The 17,137-nt window shown below is 41.3% G+C and overlaps 1 protein-coding gene across 11 annotated transcripts in view; it reads left to right on the top strand.

Annotated features, from left to right (window-relative positions):
* The window catches only part of ZMYM2 (zinc finger MYM-type containing 2), a 218,398-nt gene that overhangs the window by 137,012 nt on the left and 64,249 nt on the right, over positions 1 to 17,137 (top strand). For all 11 annotated transcript variants that reach the window (XM_075061682.1, XM_075061673.1, XM_075061674.1 and 8 more), the window contains one exon: positions 3,922 to 4,072. In XM_075061682.1, coding sequence (XP_074917783.1) covers positions 3,922 to 4,072 — 151 coding nt within the window. The remainder of the gene's footprint in view (positions 1 to 3,921; positions 4,073 to 17,137) is intronic.

The following is a 17,137-nucleotide window of genomic DNA, read 5'->3' as shown; positions in this document are numbered from 1 at the left end:
GAAGACTAGTGGCTCATTTGTTGAGGGCCCAAGTGACTTTGGTCGCATTTCTCAGGAACGTTTTTTCTTCAAGTGCTAGTCCCTCTATGTAGTCCGCACATGTGTACACATATGTGCCATGCACCTGAGTCTGGAAGTTTTTCCAAGCAATGTCCATTGACCCTCACATGTACAGTGTCTCCCCTTGTGCTTTCCCAGGAGAGTATAAGGGGTGGTGCAGGTCAGCACCACTACAGTTCGCTCTTACCGCCACGTAGCCTGAGTAAGAACCCTGTTTCCCTTTGCTCTTCTAATTTTTAGAAGAGTTACTGTATATATTTGCTATAAATAGTTATCCTGTAGTTTAGAAATCTTAGTTGTACAATGGCCTCATGCACGTATGACAGTTTTTGCGAGGCTCCATTTGCAGTGTTTACAAGCCTGGGTCCACTCGACCTAGCAGGCATCACATGGATTCTTGAGTCATTGCTCCCTCAGAAGTTCTTGTCTTTCTTGGTTGGTAGTCCAACCCAGCCAGAGTCATGGTGGGAATCCCCTCCAGCTTTACCATACCAATGGCCTCCCCTTACAGGAGGGTTGCTCACCTGGACTGCCTTGCAGCCGAGGAGATGTGGACACCATGGGAAATCAGGCTGCATATAAACTTGCTGGAACCCAGAACAGTCCATCTAGCCTCGAAGGCCTTCCTTCCCCTCATACGTTCCCTCTGCCTGCAAGTCCTATCAGACAATATCATCATGATGGTATATATAAACTAACAGGGAGGAGCAAGATCTTGTCCCCCTCCTGCTTTGAGGTAATCATACTGTGTCACTGGTGTGTCAGGAATCGGGTTACCATACAGGTCACATACCTCCTAGCTGCTCAGAACTACCTAGCGGACAGACTAAGCAGAAGTCTCTACATAGATCATGAATGGCAAATACACTACACAGGTCTGACCAACATCTTTGTGCAGTGGGGTACTCCCTTATGGGATCTGTTTGCATCCCAGATGAACAGAAAGCTGCCCAAATACTGCTCCATTGTGGCCATAGGCAGTGACTCAGCGATGCTCTCCTTTTTCCCCAGGACGGGCAGCCTCTGATATGCCTTTCCCCCATTCCTCTGAGACCACGGGTTCTCTGGAAGATTTGCCAAGATGAAGCTGCCATCCTTCTCCTAACACCCTATTGGCCAACACAGTTCTGTCCACACACCAACCCTTCAGGATTGGCCTATTCCAGGTTCTCCTGACAGAAGACTGCGGGAGCTCAGGCTTTCTAACCTGAGCTCCCTACACCTCATGGCTTGGTGTTCGGGTGCGTGTCAGACATAGCACACTCATACTCTGCCTTGGTCCAGGTACTCCTTAACTAGAGCAGGAAAGAGTCTTCAAGAACATATTACCAACCTAAATGATGCCCCTCTTCTTGAGTGTGCCGCTACCACCATTCCCTCACCACGGTAGACATTCTGGTTATCCTCGATTATTTCCTTGCCCTAAAAACACCAGGTTTATCCCTTAGCTCACTTCGTGTACACCTACCAACATTTAGCACCTTCCTTCCCCTGGTGTAGGGATGCTCTGTCTTCATGCACCCGATGACCGTACTCTTTATGAAAGGCTTGATCAGAAACTTCCCACCCATCAAGTAGTCCAGGATTCAGTGGGACATTAACATCATCCTGTCAATTCTCCCAGGGCCACCCTTCAAATCTATGGAAACCTATGCCATGGCTTACCTCACCATGAAAGTAGTGTTCTTTGGCTAGGAGAGTCAGTGAGCCATCAGCCACGATGGCAGACCCTCCTTTCACAGTATTGCACAAGGAGAAGGTCTCCCTTTGGCTACATCCCAAATTCTTCCCCAAGATTGTGTCCAAATTCCATATCAACCAATCAATTCACTTACTTATGTTTTCTGTGGGTATCTCTACGCTGCCTGCCATATTGGCGGGCAGCGATGGATCCAGTGGGGGTCAATTTGTCGTGTCTAGTCTAGATGTGATAAAACGATTCCTGAGTGCTCTCCCATCGACTCCTGTACTCTGCCACCACGAGAGGTGCAGGCAGAGTTGATGGGGGAGTGGCAGCAGTCGACTCAGGCAGTGAAGACACCACGGTGAATAGGTCTAAGTACGTCGACTTCAGCTACGTTATTCCTGTAGCTGAAGTTGTGTAACTTAGATTGATCATCCCCCCCAGTGTAGACTAGGCTTAAAACCTCATTTTTCTCCTGGGGACAAGAAACTGTACTCCCTTGACATCAGATATGCCCTGGAGTTTTACCTGCAGAGAACTAAGCCCATTAGAAAGTCTCTGAGACTTTGTTGCAATAACAGAAAGATCAAGGGGCCTAGCCGTATCCTTCCAGAGAATTTCTAAGGGGGTTTCAGGATGTATACTAGAATGCTATAAGATAGCAAACCTTCCCCTCCGTGGGGTGTTACAGCTTACTCAATGCAAGCCCAATCAGCCTCCACAGCATCCTTATCAGATCCCATTGCAGGAGATTTGCAAAGCTGCAACTTGGTGATCTCTCCACATGTTTACAGCACCCTATGCCCTGACTCAAGTGTGAATGCAGCAATAGGAAGGGCTGTATTACAAACAGCTCTGCTACCAGCATCTGCACATCCTCCTCCACTCTGATCACTGTTTGCAAGTCACCCATGTGTGGAATACCCATAGGGACCGGCACTTGAAGAAGAGGTGGTTACTTAACTGTAACTGGAGGCTTATTGAAATGTGTGGCCTCTTTCTGTATTCCACTGCTTGCCCTTCTTCTCCTCTGCTTCAGACTTGATTATATTGCAGTAAGGGGAGTAACTGGAGTGGCATCAACTTGCACTTCCCCTTATATCCTTCGTCAGGAGCACAAGGGGAGATACTGCGCACGTGTGGGTCAACGGATGCTGCTTGGAAAAACTTCTTAACTCAGGCATATGGTGCACATGTATACCAATGTGTGGGATACAGATAGGGACCATAGATCTCAAAAAAAAAACTCCAGTTACAGTAAGTAAGTTGATATTTAATATTTTCTGGGGTGCAAGCTTGTCTTCCATACATCCTTTTACCAAACACTACACTGTTAGAACTGCATCTTGATCAGATGCAAACTTTGGAAGGGCAGTTCTGTAGTTGCTATTAAGAAGATTCTGAACCCCATCTCCTTCCATTACTGCTTGTGACTCATCTTGATGGAATACATATCTGCAACTACTCAAAGAAAAAGTGGTTATCTACCTGCTCTGTAACTGTTTTTCTTCGAGATATGGGTGCAGACATGTATTCTATGATCCACCCTCTGTCCTCTCTATACTGAAGTCTCCAGTCTTGGATTCCAGTGCAAAGGAACTGAGTGGGGTCAGAGTGGTGCCAACCTTAAATAGCCCTGGGTGGGCTGTGAGGGGCCAGAGGGCATGTGTGCAGCCCCGATGGGTACGTCTAAGCAAATTGCTTCGGCGCAGTGCCGCATGCATACGAGTGGACCTCACGTCTGTTTCCTCATCTTGAAGAATAACAATTATAGTGCAGGTAAGCTACAGTTATCTTCATCTCTTATTCAGATACTCCGCTTTAGAGATTATAGCTGATCTTAGACCATCTTGAAACTTGCCTGTAAATTGAAAAAGAGGAAAATAGCTAAAGGAAATGTGCTTTTTTTTAAGATTCACCAATATGTATTCTTTCCCGGTTGTTACTTTCTCCATGTGAAATACTTAATGACAAATACCTTCTGTAGCATTGAGTGTTAGTTTAATCAAAAGCTTTTTACCTCTATTGGTAAAGGTCACACTACCTTGTATATACTTGCATCTTTGCTCATGACACATTTTTAAGCATTTCAGTATTAAAGGCATATTCTTGTTTAAAAGTTGCTCTATGCCAATCTTAATACTTAACCCCTTTTTTATACTTTATTTTATGTTTAGAATAAAGTATACCAGTTCTGCGGCAGAACTTGTTCAGATGATTATAAGAAACTGCACTGCATAGTTACATACTGTGAATACTGCCAAGAGGAGAAAACACTGCATGAAATGGTGAATTTCTCTGGTATCAAAAGACCATTCTGTAGTGAAGGTATGTTTTTTCTTTTTTTATGGTTTTGATCTCATTTAGTGTATTTTTACTGTAGTCTGTTTACCTTTGCTTATTGATGATGAAAGTTTTCATGTTAAAATATATATAAAATACTACCGTATTCAGCAGTATTGAGCTGGAACAGCGCCCCCCCAAAATTGACAGCCTGTTAAGGCCTAAAATTATTATAATTCTATTAACATTGTTTGAATTATATGAAAAACAATATAAGCAATAGATGTTTGCTGTTAAATTTGGAAGAAAGTGAAACCACTGAACTGATGGAAGTCACTGGCTACGTGCCTGAAACCAGAATTTGTTGAAGTGCTAAACTTGCTTTTGACAGCAGTGTTCTCTTCTGTAGATGCAAGGAGGATATTTTCTTCCTTTCAGTTTATTCAGCTAATTCAATTTGATGACTCATGTATTCATAGTCGACAAACCAATTGGGTATTGAAAAAGCAGGAAATCTTGTTTTCATCTTCCAGTCTGAATAAAATATAGGTATGAGAGGATGCGATCTATTAGTTACAAATTCTTGATGGAGATGGTGGCCAGAAACAGTCAGTTCAGTTCGCTAGCTATAGAGAATACTTTCTTTATTTTATTAAATCATTTGGTTTTAAATGCAAAACATGTTTTGAGAAACTTTTCTTATGTATCCAACGCATTTAAGGTATTGTAGTTTTATTTAATAATCATTTAAAAACATTTAAATGTTGTTTTTGTGCATTTTTAGCTGAATTTGAATTTCCATTTTTTACTTACAAATCATAAGTAAAAAATTAATAATTTAGTGAATGCCAAATGCATAATTCACCATTATCTAACATAACAAATATGTAAAAATTAAGAATGTGAATAAAAGTAAGTTAAGATGTGCAATTGTTTAAATGTGTATAGAATATAAGTGTATCCTTCTGGTTAGCAAAAAGAAGCACCAAATTTAGTGCAAATCAACATGTTTTAATAGTTTTTAGCCAGTGAAAATCAACCTTTCTTTAGGAAAATAAGTTGCACAAATGAAAAATCACTTTATATTAAGGTTTTCTGATTTAAATCTTTAAAATTGGTAATTTAAATTTGGTTTAAATCAGTCCACCCTGTTGTTTAGACTTTTGAAAGAAGATAGGTGAGGTAATATCTTTGACTGGACCAACTTCTGTTGGCAGAAGTTATAAGGTGTTGAACTTCAGAGAGCGCTTCCTTTTCTTCCGTATAAAGCTTGAAAGCTTGTACCTGCCATCAACAGAAGTTGATCCAGTCGAAGGTATTACCTCACCTACCTTATCTCTCGTATCCCATGGGACCAACATAGTTACTACAACACTGCAAAGAAAAAAGAAAAGTCACCGGGAAATCATTTTTACACAGAAATAAATTATGAAAGTCCCTTTCAAGCTATAGTTTGCTGTCTTGATAGGTATTCATTATCATTAATTGTTGGATGGCACTGCCTGGGGAAGATGACCCAGAATCTGTGCACTGGTTGCTTGCTTGAGGATGTTTAGTTTATAACTGATCATGTCACTTGGTCAGTCAGTCATTTTAGTTTCACAATCAGCCTAAAGAAAACTGAAGTATAGTACCAGTCTATGCTGGGGAATGGACATGTCTACCCAATTAAGATCAGCAATGCTCCTCTCAAGTGTGAAGTTTTGCTACCTAGGGAGTATGTTGTCACAGAATGCCACAATTGATGAGACAACCCATTTGGAATGCTGTCACACCACCTATGGAACAATAGGATATCAAAATAAACACTAAAGTAAATGTCTGTCAGGAGTCATCTCCAGTGCTTCTATATGGTTGTGAGACGTAGACTAGATCATTAGGATTTAGAGGCATATTGTATGTTTGATCCTTTGATGCAATGATCAGATTTAACCCTAATCTTGCAAACCCTGCCCAGAATTCTTTCTGCAAGTAGAGCAAATAGTAGGATTCAAATTTCAGTTTGTAGTAGAGCCCTTTTGATATAAAATCTTTAAACCAAACCAAAAAAATCTTGCTGTTCCATCCTTAATCTCTCATACTGGTACTATTGGGGCATCCAGATTGGCACATTAAATTTAATTACCATCTACTGGCCAACGCCAAGCAGTCCAATTGGAGTGTTTGGAGGACAAAGATGATCTGGATCTAGTGGTTCTGGGAGCAATTTCATCATCATCTCCTCATGAGGCAGTTACCCTATCTTCATGGTCTCTGGTTGATGAATTCAGGCAATATCAGGAACTCCTCCTACACAGGGTGGCATCCAGGCTGCAAATATAACTTGAAGTTCAGGAGCTCCAGCATAGATTGTGAGGCATTTTACAGCACTCAGGCCCCAGTCAAGTACCCGCCTGATAAATGAGGTCTTTGTGGATTGAGAAAAAATGGTATGGCACATTCCTGTGTCTTGTGCTCCCACCTTAAAGAGGGCCTAGTAGCAGTACTTTGTTCCATCCAAGGGGAGAGAGTTTCTATTCTTGTACCCACCGTCTAACTTCTTGGTGGTACAAGCAGCCCCTGAAAGATCCGAGCTGCAATGCCTTAAAACGATTCCCTCAAAAAAAGGTGCAAAATGGCTGAATCTCCTGGAGTAAGAAAGATCTTTTCTTCCATCTCTCCCCAATTCAGGATTTTGAATTTCAAGGCTCATCTAGCTAAATATGATTTTTACCAATTATATGAAGTTTTTTTAGATTTTAATGACAAGCTGCTTTAGGAAGATAGAGCCCACTTCCACTCCTTAATTAATAAGGGCAAATTGGTGGCCAAAACTTCCCTCCAAGCTGCAGTATATGCTGCAGATGTTGTGTTCACAGGAATGACTGACCTTCCTAGTTACAATCCTCAGGTTTCCCTAGGGAGGTGAGGGGCACCATTCAGGATCTGCCTTTTGATACAGTTAATTTGTTCCAAGAGAAGACGGATGAACCTCTCCACTCCCTCAGGGACTCAAGAACAACTTTTCACTCTCTGGGCATTTATACCCTTTCCTCTATGAGACAGCATTGCAAGGATACAGAGTGAGACAGCCCCCTCAACCTTTTTACTACCAGCATCACTGGGAATCACCACATAAGTGACACAGTGTGCGCAGGCACAGACACACAGGTCCTGCAACATCCACTGCCTCACCTCGCTTTAACCTTCAAACAAAGAATTTCTTTTGATGAGACTGCTGAGATCGTATCTCTTTATTGATGCCACATCATCCTCCCCTCTCAGTTTTTTGATGGCCGCCTCAGCAAATTTTCCTGCAAGTGGAGGACGCTTAACAACCAACATATAGGTACTGGAAATGATTCATTGTGGCTGTCTGATTATGTTTCTGTCAACTCCTACCCACAAACCCCCTCCCTATTTCCTTTTCAGGAACCAGGCTCATGAGGAAATTCTTTCGAGAACTGGATTCCTTTCTTTACTGGGGAGCCATAGAAGAAGTTCCACCTCAACATCAGGGGAAAGGATTCTACTCCCCATACTTCTTAGTTCTCAGAATAGGAGGTGCAAACGTATTCTCAGCCTGCACTGATTAAATATATTCATCTAAAAATTAAAATTTTGCATGATCACATTGGCATCAATAATTCACTCCCTAGACGAGGGCACATGGTGGGTGGCTCTGGACATGAAAGACACATACTTTGTGTAGCTTGAAAGCTATTCTTTCACCAATAGAAGTTAGTCCAATAAAACCCTGCCTTGTCTTGGCATACTTTCACATAGACATTTCCCCATCCCACTGAAGGATCCTCGGGTTCCTCTTTGGTCAAGACCATTACCAATTCTGGGTTCTTCTGTTTGTACTAGCCACAGCACCCAGAGTCTTTACGAAAAAAATTTTCAGTGTTGGGAGCTTGGATGAGAAGGAATGAGTTCACTGTCTTCCCATTGGCTCCTAATGAGCAGATCATATGAGGAAGTCCAGTTGTCAGCCTGATTCCTGTTCCGCCTATGTCCTTCTTTAGAAGTTTGTGTCAGCCATGAGAAGTCCATGTTGACCCCTACGAGGTCTGCAAACATCATAGAAATGACCTTGGATTGTACCGCAACAAGAGTCTTTCTATCGAGAGATTCTATTCCCTGGGTCGTCTTCAGGCCCTGGATATCCATCAGAACATGCCTGTCCCTCCTCAGCTTGTGGCCTCATGCACACATGTGAAACATTTCTCAGGCTGCATCTTTGTCTGAAAACCTGGTTTCTGTCTGCCTACTCACCATAGTGTGGCAACACCAGTGCCAAAATGACAGCTCTGTTTAAGGTTCCAGAGTCTTTTTGTCCAGTGGATAAAGCCAAAGAGAGTTTGAGTGGGGATCCCTTTCCTCACACTGACACCCAAGACTACCATAGATTCTATGGAAAATTTGTCATGACAAAGCTTGAGCCTTCCTTATTTCATCCAATTTACCGAAACAGTTCTGGTTCACAGATATACTGAAGCTGTCATGTTGTTGGCCCATAAGAATCCGTCCATTTCTGGACCTTCTGACATAACATAAGGACATCTTCAGGCACCCTAACCCGGAACTGTTGCATCATGTTCTAGAGTGGTGCAATCTATTTTCAATTAAAGTAGGAAAGATTCTACCAGCAGATGTTTTTCAGATAAATGGAAACGTTTTTCTTGTTGAGGTCAATGATAACTGGGATCCCTTATATTCTGGCATATCTGCTTATCCTTAAAACTTTGGGTCTTTCTTTAGGTTCCCTTTGGGTTCATTTGGCAGCAGTCAGAGTTCATTCTCCATGAAAATTTGTCACAACAAATTTTCATTCTCCTGTTGACAACCACACACACTCTTCTCATCCTGCAATAACTAGATTTTTGAAGGGGCATCTTTGATCCTTCCGACCATTGGTGAAACTCTCATCCCAGTGGGGCCTCATTTTTGTTCTTTGCTCTCTCACCAGACCTCCCTTCAAACCTTTAGCCTGATGTTGTGCATCTCATCTTTCATTTAAAATTACCTTCCTACGTTCCATAACATCAGCCAGAAAAGTCAGTAAGCTGTGATTACTCATAACAGACCCACCACAAGCTACAAATTATCTCCTTTCATCTTTACTCATTGCACCTACAACATTCGAAAGACAAAGAAAGCACCATTGGACTGGGAGGGATCCTGGCTGAAAGATCCAGTCAGTAAAACTGCAAGAGAACAAGTGGTGAGAGAGAGAGCCTTTTGCTTTGTTCACTTAACTTGTTAAATTAGATATTAGTTTGTATTTTACCTTTTATTTCTTTGTAACCAATTCTCCTTTTATGCCTTATTACCTGTAATAATTTAAAATTTATCTTTCTGTAGTTAATAAACTTGTTTTATTGTTTTGTCTAAACCAGTGAATTTGGATTGAAATGTTTGAAAAACTTCATTTGAGGTAACAGGATTTGTGCATCATTTTTTTTAATATAACGTGATGTGGACTTTCTGTGAGCTTGTATTTTCCAGAAGGAAAGAGCTGGGCAGTACAAGATGCATTATTTCTGGGGACAAGTCTGGGATTGAGATTTGTTGGTGTCACTCTGCAATGTAATTCATGAGTGGCTTGCTAAGCACTCATAAAGTATAGCTGGGAGTAATTTACACGCTAGAGGCTATGTGTGAACAGGCCAGGAATGGTTGCTCTCTCAGTGAAGCAATGTAAAAGGTTCCCCAGATTGGAAAATTGAGGGGACACAGCTGTTCAGTAGGCCAGATTGTACCTGGATAATGTCCCAGTGTCCCAGCAGCCAACATGTATATAATAAATACAGAATGTGAATACCCAAGTAGAACAATCAGATAACTTCAAAAGTCCTGTTTGCTCCTAAAGAATAGAAAGGTCAATGTAACTTTGGTAAACTTAGGTGCAGCTATTGCTGTTCAGTTGAGGGTATGTCTACACTGCACCATAAATGTGGTTCCGTGGGACCTGCACGTGTGGTTCTTAGTGTTCCAAGCCCACGCTTGAGCGTTCACACTGCTTTTTAAACCCGGGTTTACAGCCATGCTAATATTGCACTCCTTAAACCTTCTGACTTGGGTCCACAGCTTGAGGTGCATCCACGTTGCAAAATGACAGGGCTTGGACCCAAGTCACAGTGGGACATGGTGTCATAAGCATAAGTCCCAATTCTGAACCTTAGCATCCAAAATGTGGGTGCCTGCATGAAACCTCCAAGCTTAATTACCAGCTTGGATCTGATAGCGCTGCCACAGCCAGAATCCCAGTGTCTGGCGCACTCTGGTCTCCCCAAACCTTCCTGGGGGACCCCAAGACTCAGATGCCCTGAGTCTTACAACAAAGGGAAATACCCACTTCCCTTCCCCCTCTTTACTTCCTCCAGATCTTCCCGCCCTGGGTACACTAGGAGATTACCGTGTTTCAAGTCCTTGAAATGCAAACACAGAGAGATCAAGTTTTTTCACACTCACTAAGAGTCCCTGCAAATGCAAGCTTTGCAACTCTAACACCAAGAGATTTTCCCTTCCCTCTGTTTCCTTCCTCCCACCAATTCCCTGGTGAGTTCCAACTAGGAAAAATCTAACAGGTCTTAAAAGAAAACTTTATATAAAAAAGGAGAAAAAAGACATAAAAATATTCTCTGTATCAAGGTGACAATAATACAGGGTTATTGGCTTAAAAGAAAACATGAATAACAGCCTTATCCAAAAAGAAATACAATTTAAAACATTCCAGCAACTACACACATGTAAATACAAAAACAATATAAAAACCTATGTCTTCTACCTTTTATACTTACACTTGGAAACAGAAGATTAGAAAAGCCTAGAGATAGAGATCACTCTCATAGTCGAGAGAGCACAGACCAGAGACACAGACAAAAGACACACACCCAAAAAATTCCCTCCCTGAGCTTTGAAAAATCCAGTTTCCTGATTGGTCCTCTGGTCAGGTGTGTGGTTCCCTTTGTTAACCCTTTACAGGTAAAAGAAACATTAACCCTTAGCTATCTGTTTATGACACATGGGCTCTGATCCACCCCTCTCACAGGTTCCTGTGACCCAGGTCCTGAGTGCTTGCGGAACTGAGTCAAACTGATTTGTATGTGGACGGAAGCAGGGCTTGGGCTCAAACCTGAGTCAGAGCCCGGGCTTAATGTGCATTATAGACATATCCCAAAACACAGCTGAATCCTTAGAGGGGGAATTCTTACTCAAGGCGTCCCTGAACAGGATGATTGTGGATAGGAGGCCATCCTTGAGAGATGATTGTGGATAGGAGGCCATACTTGAGAGATGATTGACTCTAAAGGATCTTCACTACAAGCCTCTACCACTTCATACTGTTCTCAAGCTAAACTGGCCTGACTGATGAACTGGAAGATTCTATTCAACCAACAAGTAGAAATTAAATTAGTTCTTCTGGATATATCTTTGGATGCCTCTTTTACAGCAGATGAATTCTGGGGCTCATGCTGCTTGCTCTCATCAGTGGTGTCCAGTATATTGGGTTAGGAAACATTGTTGGCTTAGACTGTGGAAAGTAAATGCATATACGTAATAGTTAAACTGCCTCTAAATATTCAAGCAAAAAACTGCACAGGGAAGTAAAAGTCAGAGCTGTAATGGAGGTGATGGATATGTATAAGATGCTACCTGCCTTCCATAAGGCATCACAGAAGGAATTTAAGTAGTCTTTTTCAGAGAAGTAATCCTTTTATGACCATTGCAAGTGCAGCTGTGTTCCCAGCAGGTGCTGCTGGAACAGGAGGAACGGGGGGAACAGACTAGTCTCTTGTACCAAACAACAAAACTCAGAGACATTTCTTAGGAAAGAGGTGTCAGAAATTTGCTCATGTATGAGGGAGGGCTAACTCAAACCCGGGGTAATCAAGAGTTTTGAGGGAGGACACTCATTGGCACAAAGACAAATTGTTATCCCTCAGAGTTGCAGGACAAGCATCCATAAACTAATCCAAGCCGCTCCCAGCTACTTTCACTGTGGTGGTGAAAGGCTCAGGCAGTGGGAAGGCAGCGGGATACTACATGGTTAAACATGGCAGTGTCGACAGGAGAGGAATTACTTGGGCATGTAGAGAGTGGTCTAGGGTATGTACCCAAAGGATTTCATGTGTCTTTACTTGCCTAAGCAGTGCTTCGCTGTCTATAGTGTTATCTGTGCCCCTGCTAGGGGGGCATGCAGCGTATGTATTCAGCATGCTGCCATAAGGAATGTGAAGTATAAACATACACACTGTCAGTTGCAAAACTGGTACAAATAAGATTTCTAAGATAGGCTCAGGGCATGCTATTAACTCCTCATGTGGTATGATTCCCTAAGAGAAAGCTGTAAAGGTGCAGAGCCGCTCATATTCCAGCCTTAAGTACAAAGTGGAGGGCCGCCACCTTAATGGGCCCACAATAAATAGGAGGAGCCACCCAGAAAAATTTAAATCAGCCTAACTTCTCAGTGTCAGACTGTTGCTGATAGTTCTGATGATTTCTACAGAGGTGGCATGCATCTGTGGTACCATTGGAGTAATACTAACAATGGATGCATGCCTCCCCATAGAGTTAATCTGAACTACCAAATTACACAGGGAGTGTAGGCAGACCGAGAGTTGAAAAAGGAACATAAACTGGTTGTAACTTGGGGCAATCCAGCTTGTGCTTAAAATTCTAGATATATCTGTACCGTGTGCACACACTAGTCATAATTGAGAACACTGAGGTGATGGTACATAAGTTGTCCACACGACACAATAAGGACAGTAAACTGTTGAGCTGGGCAGAAGCCACATAAAATCAATTTGAGTCCTATATACCAAGGATAGGGCTATCTTCGTTGGTAATGTCTTGGCAGGATTGGGAGCCAGCAGTGTTGTCCAGGTCTTTGACCCGGGTGAACGGGTCAAGTCAAGACTCCAAACAGACTCAAATATTTTTTCCCCTCAACAAGCAGAGAGATCCAGTGACAGTGATAGATCTTCTCTTCCAAACATCACCTTTGGTATAACTGTACTTCTTTCCTGGGAATTACTATAAAAAGATTGCAGTAGAACAAGCTGTAATGATGCTGATTGGCCCCAAAGGGCATGGAGGCAATGGTTCTTGGACATAATCCCAATGCAGATCACCTCCAGTAATTGGTCCAATATAAGTCTTCTGACGTGAGGGGGAGTGGAATCGTGCACTAAATACTAACATGCTATGATTAACTGAGAGTTTGTGAGGGATGAATTGGTGCTCCCTTTGATAGTCACAAAGATACTAACACATTCCTAGCTTCCTGGAATAAATTAAAGTCATTGAAAGAGAAAATATGAACAAAGTTCAGAAACTGGTATTATGAAAGACTTCTAAGCAAAGTCAACAGAAGTTAAACACACGGAATTTTTGCAAGGCTGCTTATCTATGGGTTTCAAAGCAAATGCTGTCAAGAAACACACTTTGTCTATTATGCACTTGATCAGCTACAAAAAAAATAAAAAACAAAAACTTTACTGGCTGTGCTAGCCACTGACATGATTCCATATTTCCGAGGGCAACATGTTTGTTGTTCACATTCTTTGGAGCCTTAGTTATTTTTTTAAGGCACTGAGATACCCATTCAAGCTGCTGGGGTCAGTCTCTCTGTATTTTTACTTCCAAATCTTGCTTCTTAATCAATATGACTTTGACTAGGAGAGATTTGGAAATATATGCAATATCCATGGAATGAGAATATTCAAACCTTCCACCCAGATAAGGTCGTCATCAGACCTCTATCCAAATCCCAGGCACTCCAGGGAAGTTGAATGGCATGAATTGACCAGTAGAAGAGCTATGGAAATCTGTCTACCAGTGACCAGTGGAAATTAAAGTAACCTCGTAATGCATTGCCACTTTGCATTCTAGGGGTAAAAAGCTTAAAAACCTCAGTGACAAGCCATTGCAAAGTCTGAAGCAAGAGGAGCAGACCCAGTTGTGGATATTCCTGTGCTATCAATCAGATAGGTGGCAACATCAAAGATAGAATGAACAAATATGAGGAAATTTGCAGAACAGCAACTTGGCCATCAGTACATGTTTTTCTGAAGTGCCCAGAGAACACATCTAGTCGTGAACAGATTGCTGCAAGCTGTGACTCCATAACGTCTTTCCTTATGGACTCACAGGCTGTGTCTAAATAACTAGTTAGTGCACAGCAAGTTGGGCAGTGAATGTTCCATGTGTGAGACTGACAGATACTAACTGACCACGTTGATCCCGTTTTGCTGTGTATCAGAAGTTTCCTAGCGCATGGCAACAGGATTCACATGGTCAATTAATGTGTGGCAGGCCTGGCTTGCTGCGTGTTAACTAGCTGTATAGATAAGCCCAGAATCTGTATATAGTTCATCTTTCTTTCTCTTGGAGATGGTACTCACAGCTATTAACATTACACTGTTATATGTCTTAACAATCTAGAAGAAGGAAAGCTGTATTCGTATCTGGGAATTTTCTTTTTAAGCAACTTCATGTCTGACCTATCCTAAAAGGAGAAAGCTGGATGAGGTTAAAATGATTTAATTCTCTGAAGTTTGATTGAAGGCTTTGTTTCAAATGAATAATACTGTTAAGTTTTAGAGTGTTTACTGCTTGGTATTTGTTGTCTCTCGGTAAGGTTTCTGAGGAAGGGATGTCTCCTCTTTCTAAGCCCTTTGTAGGGTCAAAGCATTTGCCTGAGTTCAAGTTGCTAAAGAAGAAGAGGATACACACTTTTAAGATTGCTGGATATTAGGGGTCTAAACATCAGAATACTCAAGAAATAATGCTCCATTCCTATCTCCCCCCCCCCCCAACATCACTCAGGTATAAAAATTGTGCAAATAGGAGATTAATGTGATGTTTCTGTAGCTACTTCAGCCAAACAGAATCCAGCTTACTTTCACAATATTGTATTGCTTTTTCAGAGCAAACAGGAGTAAAAAAATAGTATAAACTTTCTCAGAAAACTAAGTGGCTTTGACACTGAATGCCTACTGGCTGCACATCCATTGAGTAACATACTGCAGTTTTAACACTTGTTTCTAACCATAAATCACATTTAACCATAAGATCATTCAGGTTTTATATTTCCTAATAGTCTAGACCCTCAAGTTTTAGTACAATGCATAATAAAATGTTTTGAGTTGACTCTGTAGACCTCTTGTCTTTTATATAAGAAATCTTAGATTATGTAAATTAAAATGGAAATACTGGAAAGACCTTAAATCTTTGTGTTTTAATTATCCACAAGAGAGGGTGTCAACACTTTGTGGAAAATTCATTGTTTTATTACAAAATGCTTGCAAATTTATTGATGTGGAAATAGTTTTTTGTCAGTAACTTTATTATAAATAACATAGTTTAAATAAAATGATATAGCAAATGATTCTGCTTATGGAATTTTTTTTCCTTATTTTGTTTTTTGTTTGACCACTAGATGGAGAACTGTACTGAGGAAAAGTATTTTTTTTTCTTCTTTTTAAATGCATGCTTGACTCTAAAATTGTAAATGATAGGGATGAAGACAACTGCCTGGCTTGTATACATTATAGCCTTGTCTTCTAGATCTTATTATTGTCAGACTTTAGAAAAAGTTCAAATTAATTTCTTTGCTTTTTGTTTCAATTTTTCCTTGTTTATATGTCCCATTGCCACCTTTAAAGGGATGCTGTCTGTGTTTTTAATGCCAATAATGTACCTTTTAAAAAGAATATAAATGCCATGCAGAATCCTGTCACTGCAATGTTAAGGTTTACACTTTAATCACATGAATCAAGATGTTTAGCATTTTAATTTCCATAGCAATTTTAATTCTTTTGCTATATTATCCTTTGTTAAATGTCACAAGATATATATGAATATAACATATATTTATAGATAAAAGGCAATTCCTGTATGTATGGTGTTTGCCAAACAGTATGTCTGTTTGTGTCTTGTTTATGTAATGAAAAACCCTACTGTAATTCTTACTAAACTCTTCCCCTTTCTAAGTTGTTCTTAGCTTCTGGACATTTTGTATTGTAGCCTAGCATCTCTCACAATTCTGTGGTGTGTGGCGCTGTGCCCTTCTCTGACGTTATAGAGTTTAGCTTTGCAGAGTAGCCCCTACGCAGCAGTTAGTCATGGTTTGTTTTGATTCTGCTTGATTCCTTTGCCAGTTTAAGGCAAATACGTACTAGCCAAATCCCAGCGTGAGACAGCAATTCCCCTTTACCTTTCCTTTGATGTGAATGGGAATACTCTGATGAGGGGAGGAGGCATTTAAGTGGACAAGCATTTAAATAACTACAAAATGCAACAACCAAAAAATACCATCACAGAAATACCAAGAGTGTATGCTGCGGTGGCATCCTTCGTGAAAGATATACCATCATGTAGGGATTTTTTGTCCAAAGGCACAACACTCTTTGGAGCAATTTTGAGGCTTCCTCAGCCACTGTCAGAGCATCCTTAGCCACTACATACTTTGCAAGAGCTACAGTGTTCTTATTGGATGACCTAAAGCCCCTGAACAACAGGGACCATCCTAGCTTCGCATCAACCCTTAAAAATAACCTTAGCAACCACTTTTGCCATAGACTCCTTAATGGACACATTGGGGTTCTCAGCTAGCGCTATAGCATCTAGTTCAACATCCAAGTGCACCACATATGGCTACACTGCATTGTAAACATGTCCTGTGCTTTTCTAAGTTCACAGGCTCTGTCTCCTACCTGGAGAAAAACTGAATAAGATAGTGGCAGACAGTGCTTCCAAACTGAAACAGTCTCTCCCTTCTGCACACATTGCCAAAAGAAGGGGGCCTACAAGTCCAGCAGTAGGCAGAGAGACTCCTTTTGTAAATCCTCATCTCAGAATTACCAGAGGAAGGATGGCAGGTATATCCGATGAGAACCCCGGAACCATGGAAAACGCAGCAAAACCAGACGGGGTAGCCAGACTTTCACATTTCTCAAAGCTTATTGTGATTATGAAAAACTATGCCTCTGGCCTAGTGTGAGTCTAGGAGGCATAGTAACCCACTTCTCAAAAGAATGTTCCCTCTTTACAATGGGCAAGTATGTGAAAGTAGAAGGGAATTTTGGTAAATTCTCTCAATCTAAGGCCCCGTCTACT

The sequence above is a fragment of the Chelonoidis abingdonii genome, chromosome 1 (assembly GCF_003597395.2).
Source record: "Chelonoidis abingdonii isolate Lonesome George chromosome 1, CheloAbing_2.0, whole genome shotgun sequence".
Classification (NCBI taxonomy): domain Eukaryota; kingdom Metazoa; phylum Chordata; order Testudines; family Testudinidae; genus Chelonoidis; species Chelonoidis abingdonii.
Note: the sequence above shows the minus strand (reverse complement) of the source record. Positions and strands in the feature narration are given on the sequence as shown.